The following is a 13,225-nucleotide window of genomic DNA, read 5'->3' as shown; positions in this document are numbered from 1 at the left end:
GAGTCTCCGCATGACACTAACCACCTCTTTGCATGCCCAACGAACCCTACTCATCTAACACCCTTTTCCCTATGGTCCGACCCCGTTGAAACAGCTCGTTTCCTGGGCCTCCCGTTAGATGACCTCGACGACAACCAATCTGGAATTTATCACCCAAACGGGGACTAGGTAACCGTTACAACAACAACCACAACATCTCTATGAAAAGAGCGGCAACAATAAAGAAAAATCTTGCCTACAAGCATACACTAGGAAAATTCTGAGACCTATCAATGCTTAACCAGAGAATTTAGAACTAGAAGCTGCAATTTGAATTTTGTATGATGCCCGATTGGACGGCTAACAGAGCTGAAAAATTGAGATCAAGGATTTCAACATTTTCTGTAGTATTTGCTGTTATTGAACAGAAATGAGAATTTATAACAACGTTCTCTTGCAGAAATACGTATCTCCCAACATAAAGAGAAAAAAAATAAAATGAATGAGAAAACAAAAAATAAAAATGTCACTTCACATATGCATGATTATTTTTTGTCATATAAACGATTTTTATAATAAAAATTGATAAAATATGATCCTATCTGTCGAAGGACTGCCGCGAAGACAAAGCGTCACAACATTCTGTTGTTGGTAGAAAATCCGAGATGTGCCGAAAAATAAACGAACGCTCGCCGATTGTCACCGCTTCCCTTGCCGCTCTAACAGTTTTGCACACAAATCAACATATCAGTCACGGAAAAATATTTTAGAATTGTAAAATATTTTAAATCGACAAAACCTTTGTTGCCACTTCTTCCTGTGTTTTGTGGGCTTGCAGGGTTGTCACTTTTCCCTTCTAGAGGGAACAACAAAAAGTTGTTCAATTTATGATTTCTAGCGCATGCTCGGGGAGATGTGTAAGGCGTTTGCTTTTATGAATGAAACTACTTAGCTTATTGCATGTGCGCCAGCGTTCATTAATGAAAATGTTGTTGTTTTGTGATTTACTACAAATTTAGGATTTCTCAATTTGGCTGCCATATTGGTTTCTGACGCTGCTCATGCTATTTGAGAAAATTGTTGTTTTTGTATTTTTTCTATTGGCTCATATACTTACATTTGTACGCATATATATGTATATATGCAGATTTACGTATGCATTACTTATTTTGCAATGTCATACGCATATTTGTACATACATACTTACATATAGAGCAGTGCGCGCACATGTATTGTATTTATTGATAAGTGATAATATAATATATTATTATATTATATAATATAACATATTGATGTACATATGTACACACATAAATTAATAATTCTGTAACAATTGAAATTAGAAAATTATTGAAAAAGTAAAGAGAAATGAATGAGAAAATAAAAAATACAAATGCCACTTCACATATGCATGATTATTTTTTGTCATATAAACGATTTTTATGATAAAAATTGATAAAATATTTTTTTTTTGCATAATCTTTCGCATTTCATCATGCCTCATTTGTGCAAAAAAAAAATATATTTGATCAATTTTTATCATAAAAATCGTTTATATGACAAAAAATAATCATGAATATGTGAAGTGGCATTTGTATTTTTTGTTTTCTCATTCATTTCTCTTTATGTTTGGAGATACGTATTTCTGCAAGAGAACGTTGTTATAAATTCTCATTTCTGTTCAATAACAGCAAATACTACAGAAAATGGTGAACTCCTTGATCTCAATTTTTCAGCTCTGTTTGTCATCCAATCGAGCATCATACAAAATTCAATTTGCACCTTCTCGTTCTTCTAAGTTCTCTGCTTTTATGACTTCATAATGGTGTCAAGTACATGAATTATTTTAAGAAATATATCTTTTATTAGTAATAATTAAAAAGTATTTTTATATATTTCTCATAATAAAGTAAAAATGAATTGACATAAAACAATTAAAAAAATAATAAATAATAGTTCAATAAAAGGAAATATATTATAAATGGCATATCAATATTCCCAGTTTGGCATACATATTATTCTCTCTTCAATATTCGCCGGTTGGTTATGTTAAGAGAGCGTGTGTGTACAGATTCACCGGTGTTATAAAAGCAAGAAATGTTGTTTGTTTCTTCTGCGTACTAGCGTAACTCCTTGATAAAATTTTACAATAAAAATGTTCGCTGTCAAACTTGCACCTTCTCGTTCTTCTAAGTTCTCTGATCACACAGCATAGAAATCAAAATTCAACAGAGATTTAAGCTGTTGAGTGGATTATCTCACTAATCTATTGAATGTAGCAAGATTTCGCCATATAAAAAGTACACTTGTAATCTCGTCAGTGAGGTGATTTGAAGCTAATATACTCGAAATCTCCCTGTGCGACTCTGATTTAGCGACATTTGTTTGTCAGTAAGGAAATTTATCACATCATCACAGTTGTTTTAGATCCTGCAAAGGGGAAAAAAATACAAAGAGACAAATATATTAAAAGCAATGTATCTGAATTCAACCGGCAATCGACTTAAATTGAAAATATTTAAAACAAGAAGACTTTTATTTATAACAAAGTATAACATAACAATTTTTTTTTAAATATATTTTGTACGATGTAAATTTATAATGTCAAAAACAGCTGTTTTATAAATCTCTAGTGGCAGTGAGGATAGTCTAGATTAGAAAATATATAAAATTTAATCTAATGACTTAAAATTTTTAAGTCTTAAAAAATTTGTGAAAGCACTAATTTGCAATAATGCAGTTCAGTGAAATCGCTATGGAAGTTCTGGAATTGGAACAGTGAGTCCGTTGATTCGTAAGATACCTTAGTAAAATTTGGCGATAATATTTCAGTGAGCATTATGTCAATCGGTTAATTTCCGTATCGGTGTTGGGATTTCGATGTAAGCCTGATTGTTGTAGTATTCCGCAACCTATGAATGGTGGGGTGAAGCAGGGCTCAAAGTATGCTGATCGATACCTATAGTAGGGGAATATTGGATAGATTGACGGGTGCTTCATCGGCAAAAAAAGAAGGTCCTCAACTGCAGCTCACAAGTGGTAAAAGTGTCGGTTGTATAAACAAATCACTCGAGCACTCTCTACGCTGCGAGAGGTGTGGAAACGAAATATATTAAATATCATGGACAAGACGGATATTCCATTTCATTCCAGAGGCTCAAGTTTGACCTCTATCAGAACATTTCTCCGCAACTCCTCGCTCCATTCGCACGATTGAAGGATAACATGATTAAAAAGAACCGAAGAATATTGTCGACAACTTTCTGTTTAACGCGAAGTTATTCCGTTCTCTATGCGAGGCCATTAGGATCATAAGCAATAGGTTTGGAAAAATGGTTCTTAAAATACTTCCAATACTTCTTCTAAGTTCTCTAGTATAAGTATTCTGATATTAGTTTAATGGGGGTCAGTGCAAGTTTTCACCCGATTTTATCCATTTAAGGCTAAGAGATGCACCGTTAGACAAAAATACTCTGACTCAATTTATTAATGATACCTCAGATATTGGGCGATATATGAGGTATAAAGTCAGCCGGAAATTCGAAAATCTTTCTATTAGGCATATGGCGGCTAAAGGAAATATTGACTCGATTCTACCAATTTTTGACATACAGACATATTATCATGAGGAAAAGGTTCTCTAATAAATTGAATAATATATCTCACACATTGACCGATATTTTCGGTAGAAAGACAGACATAAACTTTCTGGTCCACATTTCCGGTATCTGGAGGCTTGAATAGCTATAAAGGAAATATTCGTGCAAATATTTATCCCGTAATATTTATTGGTGCTTGATTTGTATACTGGAAAGTGATAATATCAGATGGATTTTAAAGTTGTATTATACGGTAGGTAGGCATTTTTGTAGTCCGATTTCGCCCATTATTCGTACTGTAATATAAGAATTTCAAAATTATGCTAGGTATAAAATTTGGCTTAAATTGGTGGAGTGGTCCGGAGATATGTGATATCACTTAAATGTGGGTGGTGCCATACAGTTTTGTATCTTAATTTGTGTCTTAGATATGGTAACTTATAGGTTTTCGATTGATGGCTTTATGTGGATGTGGCAGTGGTCCGCTTACGTCCATTGACGACTTTACTGGTTTTACGATGTCTCAATTTTTACTCAAATTACAGCTTGGACAGACAGTCACCCGGATTTCAACTCGGCTCTTCATCCTGATCACTTATATATATAACCCTATATCTTACTCAATTAGTTTTAGGTAATACAGCAAGCGTTAGTTGGACAAAACTATTATACTCTGTAGCTAAATGTTGCAGGAGTATAAAAAATAATTAGGATGACCTGACGAACTGAAATTCGAACCTCTGTATGTTCAAACATGTCTTTCTGTGTGTGAGTTATATATTTATAAAATTTCTTGAAAATATGTCCTTGAGTATACGTAAGCAATGTCGAAATTTAGCTATTTATCCCAAAGAACCATTGATTTACTGTGTGCCGTATTGCTAATAGCATATTATATTTATGAAATAAATTATTTGAGAATTTAATCATAAAATGGTGTTCAATAAGTAAAAATGCGTTGAAATGCGAAATATACATTTTATATTCAAGTGCTTCAAACTATTATATTAAAACTAATGTTTAAGTTGGAATAATTTTCCCTACAAGGTATTCTTTTTCATATGATAATTACTGAGCTTCAGTTTAAAATAATGCATGCACATAAATCCACATGCATGGCTTTAGTCATGTAAATAACAACGATACCGAAGATATCAAATTTATGTAGACATAAAATTAACATATTTTTAAAAAAAATTGCGAAAACTGCTACATCTAGAATTTAAAATGTCGAATAAGCACTACTTTCTTCAATTTGTTTAGATATATTTTAGATAAGAATATTAGTTGGAACGAAACGTTCACAACTCGAACCTTACCTGGATTAGTTTTCAACAATTAACAATGCTTTTTTTGTGTTACTTAATTATTGCAACAATGAGCTTTTGGTATCTCCTCATATTAAATAAACATTTCCGTAAGATCAAAGTGGTAACAACTGAACCTTCAAAAGAAGCTAAATTTTATCAACAAGCACCAGGGCCTTTGCCATGGCCAATACTTGGTAATCTACATTTGTTAGCATCTCAAAAGCCCACTGCAGAATTATTTACGGATCTTTCTAAAAAATTTGGAAACATATACTCGTTAACACTGGGAGCTACCAAATGTATCGTTATAAATAATTTGGAATTGATCAAAGAAGTACTTAATCAAAACGGCAAATTTTTCGGAGGACGGCCAAATTTCATGAGATACCATCAACTCTTTGGAGGAGACAGAAATAATTGTAAGATAATATTTTCATATGATCAATGTTTATATTATTATATATTTGTTAATATTTTTAAGTGCTTAAGATATGTATTAAATTAGTTTCTCGAAAGCTTTTTATGGAATTCGGATTAAGTACTACTAATCGTGCATAGGCACAAAGGTTTTCTGCTGCGTATTATGTATTGCCATAGCAAGTTGTATGCGTAACATAGTGGAAACTGAACCTTCTCAAAATGTCAAGTAAGTGTGAAAATTTTCATTAAGATGCTTCAGTTGTTACTCAAGCTATCGCTTGCCCAGACGGATACATAACATACAAATGTTGCATATGCAATCAATTTTTACTACGAATTATTCTCATATCTTGATTAAAATATTGTAGAATTGTGAGTTAATTTCAAGGTGCCCTCTTCTTACGATAGTGTGAAAATAGGTGAAATCGGATGATAACACCGCCCACTCCCCAAATACCGGTTTTCTTTAAAACTACTAAAAGTGTGATTGATCAATAACTAAAGACGTCAAGTAGTTGTGGCACCACCTACTTAAATTACATATCTCGAAACCTGCTCTACCAATTTCAACCAAATTCATTGCATAAAATTCTGACAATACTCCAATAATACAGTGCGAAAATGGCGGAAATCGGATTACAACCACGCCGCATTCCAGTATACTTGTACAAATACAGCACCAATTAATAAATCGGGACAAAACTCTGCACGAATAGTCCCTCTTAAGCGTGACACCATATGACCAAATATTGTCCAAATCGAACTAAAACTGTTCAAGCCCCTTTGTACCGAATATGTGGACCCCAGTGCCTATAGTTGACTTTTGACCGAAAATATCGGTCAATGTGTGAGATATACAATTTAAACTCGGAGAGAATTCTTTCCTGATGATGGTATCTCTAAATGTCTAAAATGGGTTGAATCGGGCTAATATTTCCCTTAGCCCTCATATACCTAATATAAAGATTTTCAAAGAGAAGAGTTACATTCCGAGGGACTGCCTGTCCGTCCGTCAGTCTGTACAAGCTGTAACTTGAGTAAAATTTGAGATATCGTAATGAAATTTAATCGAAACCCTTTGTATAAATTGCCAAAACTAAGCCGCACCTGTGGTTTGAAAATTTTTAAAGAGCGGGCTTGGCCCCGCCCCCAGATAGGTTTAATGTACCTATATATCTCCCAAACCGTTTGAGCTATATCACCCAAATTTGCACAATACAAATAATAGGTGAAATCGCATAACAATTTACGGTATACAAACTAAGCATGATTTTGGTAAAAATTACGAATTACAAATTACAATAAATTGATAACTAAATGCGCCAGAGATTGCACAAGAGGGATTTCTTTATAGGAGCAAGTGATAAAATTGGACGATGGGAGTGGCACCAAAAACATTTTAGTGAAATTACATATCTCCGAACATACTCCGACAATTTAAACCAAATTTGGCTCCTATGACTAGTTTGACATTCTCAAGTTACATTGCGAAAACGGACGAAATCGGACTACAACTACGCCTACCTCCAACACAACTTTAAATTCCATCTGACATTTTCAGTTTCCGGTATATAAACTAAGCACCAATTAATATATCGGAATAAAAATTGCCCGAATTTCGCCTTTATTGTATGCTATCTCAAGTCTAAATATTTTCTAGATCGGACCATAACCATTTAAGCCCCCAGAGACCGGAAATGTAGACCCCATAACGGATGGCTGAATTTATACCGAAAATATCGGTCAATGTGTGAGATATACATATAATATGTATATATATTTTTGAACTTCCGGCTGATTTTATACCCCATTTGTACATATATCGGCCAATATGTGACATATCTTAATTAAATTGAGTGAGAGTGTTTTTCTTTTAATGGTGCAGCTCTGTGCCTCAAATGGATAAAATCGGGTGAAAACTTGCTCCCCATTAAACTAATATCAGAATACTTATACATCCGGTTGACTTATATATTGTTGACGGTATGGGAGGTACATTAATGAAACTCAGAGGGCATATGTTTCTATTAATAATATGTAGTAATGCCAAAATTTGATAAGATCGTGTCAATTCCCCATATACCTAACAAAAGATTTTCAAACTTTCGGTTGGCTTAATACCGTATATATCGGTCAATATGTAAGATATAATATATATATTGGAGTTGGATCCCTAATATCATCAATTGCCATCTTCTGGTTGACGTTTTGCACATCAACTCAATATATTTAAATTAGCCTCTTCTTTTAAGTTTATGGCAGATATATCTCATGTGAGGATGATTTTAATATAAATTTCGCTGACTTTTAACTGCTTTGAAGGGCGCTCGAAAACGTTACACTTACTAAAAAGATTGAACGCGTTCAAAGAGCGGCTCTCATTGGCATCCCGTAGCACCCGTGGACATTGTCGGCAGGTGCTTTGATCCGAGGTGTGTGTATATGAAGAGGTCTGATTTAGGAGACGCCGACATTTTCTAAATCAACTGCATTCCTGAAAACCTAGATCATTACGTCGCAGAGGCAACTCGTAGCGGATTTTTCGCTGCTCACACACCCACGACCGTGATGTGGATGGAGAGAAGTTGCTGCAGAATATGTAAAATCCATCTCTTTGCGTTTTCTTCACACGTTCACTATGCCGTCTGTACATAGAGTATAAATCAACTAGCTCTTGCAACATGTTGATACAGAGTATAATAGTATATATATATACCATAAATGATCAAGATGACGAGACGAAAGTGTGTGTTCCTTGGCAAAAAAGTGAGGATGAGTTCATAGATGGGCTAATAAGTTTGATGTATATATCTCCTAAACCACTAAAGTTACAATAACTAAGTTCGCTTAGGAAAAACCCTATAAGAACCACTACCGGCAGTGAGAAACTGAAGGAAATGAGATGATTTAAGTATAATTTTCGCTGACGGGAAGTAAAATATAGTAAATAAACTAAGGGAGTCCATAGTTAAAATATACCAAATTTGATTGTTGGGCGAACAATGAAGTTGAACTCTTTCGCTATATTTTTTAATAGTGCCAACACCTGAAGGTATTTAGCCGGCTTTGATTCTTGCAAATTGCAAGAGTATGAAATGCTCGGTTACACCCGAACTTATCCCTTCCTTACTTGTTTCTCTTAAAATTGCTGAAGTTTCAACGCAAAATTGTAACGGTGGCATTGGGCATAGTTGTTTTAGATTATTAATTTAATAATATAATATTGTATTATCCTTAAATAATATTATTAAAAAAAAAAAACTGAATAATTTGGGTAATGGCGATTGTAGCACTCAAATTTGGTCAAAACCATTTTCCTTGCCTGCTTATGTCCGAGTTGAGAAATGGATTGAGATTTCTAATACAAAATTATTTAAAATTCCTTGAGATTATTCCACTGACTGAGTTTAAATTTAAAATTTTTAAATTTGAGAAGCAATTTAATGGATAAAGTCAGTATATATAATAATGTGGTCAGGCCCTAAACTCTTCCTCTAGCCCCAAATTCATTATACAACAATTTTCGTTATTAATATGTTTAGTTATACTGTGTATATTGTTCATTATATAATATAATATAAGATAACTATATATGTCTATAAAAAAATATTGGGGTAGTTAGGGCTGAAATTAATATAATGATATTCGTGAACATTTTTGGTTCTGTACTGAATATATACATCAGTATACTTGTATATATATTTATATAATAACATAATTCCTTTATTATACTTTACTTTCATTCCAAAAGTAGGTGAAAGATGAAGGTCGTGAAGGCATATCTGTCATAGTGATTATTAGCTCTATTCTGAATATAAATTTGGCAGATATTTTTTACTGACCACAAAGAGATTTGTCATCAAGAATTCAAATGATCAAATCCGACGAGAACATTTTAGAATTTCTGCTATATAATTCAATGTACTAAACATCTACATATTATATATTGAAATAATAAAAAAATTCATTTGGTTTTTTAATTACTCAGCTCTAGCCCTTTGTGATTGGTCAATTCTGCAAAAAAAGAGGCGCAATCTGGCTAGAAGACATTGTTCACCGCGGGACACATCTCCTTATTTTAGTAAGATGTCGAATGTTGGATGCTCAGAGACTAAAATTCTGATAGAGAAGCTTAAGGAATCAAATAATAATAGTAAGCATATACCGATAAAGTCGTTTGTTCAACGAGCTTGTGCAAATATGTTCTTTCAATACATGTGTTCTGTGCGTTTTGAATATAATGATTACGATTTCTGTGAAGTCGTTGACTTTTTCGACGAAATCTTTTGGGAAATAAACCAAGGATATGCGGTTGACTTCTTACCTTGGTTGGCACTGTTCTACAAAAACCATATGAGTAAACTAATTCACTGGTCATCGACTATACGCAGATTTATTTTAAACCGAATTATAAATAAAAGAAATGAGTTAAACTCTTCTCAACCACAAGAAGATTTTACAGATGCTTTACTCAATAGCCTCACTGAGGACAAAAATGTTTCACGCGACACTATAATGTTTATGTTAGAAGATTTTATTGGAGGACACTCAGCAGTAGGAAATTTAGTTATGCTTACTCTGATATATTTGGTTAAACACCCCAATGTTGCAAACAAAATTCAATTAGAGGCAGATTCAGTTTCAGGTAAAGAACAGCGAATAATCAGTTTTTATGATATCGATTCTATGCCTTTTACTATGGCTACAATCCTCGAGGTTTTAAGATGTTCGTCCTCTCCGATAGTCCCACATGTGGCAACTGAAGATACTGTAATATGTGGTTATGGAGTTGCAAAAGACACTATTGTTTTTATTAATAACCATAACCTAAACCACAATAAGTTTTACTGGAAGAAGCCTAATTGTTTCCAACCGGAGAGGTTTTTGGAATACTCCATTGAGAAAACCGATATGAATCCAAACGAAGTTAAAAAAACCAAAAGCCAATTTTGGCAAATAAAAAAAAACATGCCATATTTCTTACCATTCAGTATAGGTAAAAGAACATGTATTGGGCAGAATTTAGTACGTGGTTTTGGTTTCATTTTAGTAGCTAACATATTAAGGCAATTTAATGTATATTACGAAAATGTCAATAATATAGAAATAAATATGGGATGTATTGCACTTCCGGCAAAACCGATTCCGATAGTTTTAGTAAAAAGAAATAAAAATATTTAAAAATTACTTACTATTTATGAAATTTATGTTTGAATTATTGTGTCAGCACTGTTTCTATAAAGTAATAATAATGTTATTTTCGTACATGTATTTACCTTGTTTACTTCTTCTTAACTCAATCAGAATTGATCTAACATTCGCTAACCTTTAATTTCATTTACTTCTTTTTTTTCCTTTCCCTCTTCCGCTTTTATGTTCCAGATTGGTTGTTGCCGAACATTTCCCAAGTGCCAATATTTCAACCGCTCATAAGTAAACTTGTGAATAATTATATAATTTGGTCTAAACTTTCAATGTCCAGGATCAATTAAAATATCATACTGATTTTTACAATTATTGTCAAACATCTTTAGAATGCATAATTCACTCTTTGTATAGGTTCGTACTGTGTTGTACTGAGTACGTAACTGTTGTTTTGTCAGGGTGACGAGATGTGTTAGATTCATATTTATCTGTTCGTCGGCCTGTGCAAGTAAAGTAAAGTAAAACTTGATGGAACTTGGCACCCTGAGGAGGTTTGTATTGCAGATAGGCACAATTGACCCATTGCAACGCCCATAAAATAAAGTTAAGTGCAAAATTTAAAACTGCTCTAGTAAATACAAATTACGACACAAAACTGTAATTTGGTAAAAGAGACCTTAGTAGCGTAGTTGGGGTACCTGTGGTTAAATAATTTAAAAAATGAAGGCATAACTACGACCCCAATAGGTTTAATGTAAATATCTAACAAATCACTGCAGCTATATCAACTTCCTGTAATATATTAAGCATATATTAAGGATTTTTCAGCTTCTGGTTGACGTAATATCGGATATTGGTCCAAATATTATAGCTTGTTGGCGGAAATGAGTGAAATTAAATTATTTTAAATTTAAAATTGTGTTGAAATATGTTATCAAGCAATATGTTGTTAACAAAAGTAAACACAATATGTCCACACCTTATCTTAGTCACAATATACCTTTATGCGCATTTTGGACTTTCCAATTAATTTTGTGGCATAGCAAGTGTAGTCCCTATTGGCAAAAAACTCGGAGAGCCAATTTTCACCGGCCTTTCTTGAGGCCAACTTCTCACCATTAAACGCGTTCCCCATGGACAGGAAAAGATGGTAATCACTTGGTGCCAGGTTTGCACTATAAGTTGGGTGCATTAGCTCCCCTCCGAGCTCCAGGAGCTTCTGGCGAGTCACTAAAGACGTGTGTGGCCTGGCGTTGTCCTGATGGAACACAATTCGGCCTCTGTTGATAAAAGATGGCCTCTTCTAGATGAGTGCTGCCTTCAAGCGGTCCAGTTGTTGGCAGTAGATGGCCGAATTGAGCGTCTGGCCATAGGGGGCAGCTCGTAGTAAATGATTCCTTGCCAATCCCACCAAACACACAGCAATACCTTCCTGGCGTCAATCCGGTCTTGGCCACCGTCTGGGCCGCTTCCCCGAGCTTTGACCTATACCGTTTATGCTCGATGTTGTCGTAAGTGAGAAACAGGTCGATTTTGTTGCGATTCAGCAGCGATTCGCAGAGGGAAATTCGGTCCATCATGTTTTTTTGCGTTAGTTCATGTGGCACCCAAATATCGAGCTTCTTTTTGAATCCATGATGCAAATGGTTCCAAACGGTTTTCTGGCTTATCTTTAGTTCCTCAGCAATTAAATAAGTGCCCACGTGACGGTCTGTTTTCACTATTTCCATGATTTTATCGCAATTTTCGACGAAAGGCCTCCCGACGCGTGGTGCATCTTTGACATCGAAACTACCGAAACGGAACCTAGCAAACCGCTTTTGTGCTACACGTTCGTTTACAGTATCGGGTCCATAAATTAAATTAATTTTATCAGCCGCTTTGGTTGCTTTTTCGCCTTGGTCGAAGAAAAATTGTAAAGTATAGCGAATTTTCTCTTTGCTGGTGTCCATCTTTGACGAGTCCAACTGAGCTAATCAATCGAAAAACTATCAAAGACAAACTTTTAGCCCGAATAAACACGTTTTCTGCGCCGTATAGTATGACATGATGCGACACGTAACACTAGTACTATGGACAATAACGCCATATCTAAGAGATAAAAACCGAACGAACCTTTTACTTTACCTAATATTACAATAGATAACAAATTGGTCATCAAACGATAGTTTATAACATCTCTAACTAATCGAGATAGATAGAGTTATATATCTACATATATCAAAATAATTAGGATGACGAGATGAGTTGTCTGTCTGCTTGTCCATTAATATTATTTTTCACTTTTACGTTTGAAGTGCTTTAAAAGCGTGATTTTGAGTTTTTTTTTAAATTATATTTATTTTTCACTTTTTAGTCTAATGTAAAAAGCATGTGTTTTATCAAACTGTTGATTCTTTTGTTACAGTCCCACCTACACACATGTAGGTGAATCTAATAAAAACGATATAAAAGCAATAAAAAAGTTGTTATTTTTTAGAAGTTTATAAATTAATTAATGAAATAGAAAAATTAGCAAATAGCAAATATCGCTTATTGCAATCCATCATCAAAAATAGGTCTGAAAATTGAGCGCGAAGTTAGACAACTCCTTAAAAGATCAAATAGTTAATACTCAGTTGTCATTATATACAAATAATTCGCTACTGTCCACTACACATTCAAGGATCATTTATTATAGATCCTCTCTGCGTCTCCAGCTAGAAGAACGTGAGACCGGGAAAAGCAACTTGAATATATCTTGATAAAACTTTATACAATGGGTTTCTTAAA

General features: G+C 34.0%; 2 protein-coding genes across 2 annotated transcripts in view; one reads left to right on the top strand and one right to left on the bottom strand.

Annotated features, from left to right (window-relative positions):
* Window positions 1–1,969: 1,969 nt before the first annotated feature.
* side-VII (sidestep VII) overlaps window positions 1,970–13,225 on the bottom strand; it is a 145,199-nt gene continuing 133,943 nt past the window's right edge. Inside the window, exon 16 of the mRNA XM_036373693.2 lies at window positions 1,970–2,409. Within this exon, the coding sequence (XP_036229586.2) occupies window positions 2,392–2,409 (18 nt within the window). The 3' untranslated portion in view covers window positions 1,970–2,391. The remainder of the gene's footprint in view (window positions 2,410–13,225) is intronic.
* LOC106622556 (cytochrome P450 307a1) lies at window positions 4,814–10,579 on the top strand. The gene is made up of 2 exons (XM_014241776.3): window positions 4,814–5,307; window positions 9,297–10,579. Exons 1-2 carry the CDS (start codon window positions 4,923–4,925, stop codon window positions 10,487–10,489), a joined length of 1,578 nt encoding a protein of 525 aa, XP_014097251.2. The 5' UTR covers window positions 4,814–4,922; the 3' UTR covers window positions 10,490–10,579.

Source organism: Bactrocera oleae, chromosome 2 (assembly GCF_042242935.1).
Source record: "Bactrocera oleae isolate idBacOlea1 chromosome 2, idBacOlea1, whole genome shotgun sequence".
NCBI lineage: Eukaryota > Metazoa > Arthropoda > Insecta > Diptera > Tephritidae > Bactrocera > Bactrocera oleae.
The sequence above is the reverse complement of the archived record's forward strand: the minus strand, read 5'-3'. Positions and strand labels throughout refer to the sequence as shown.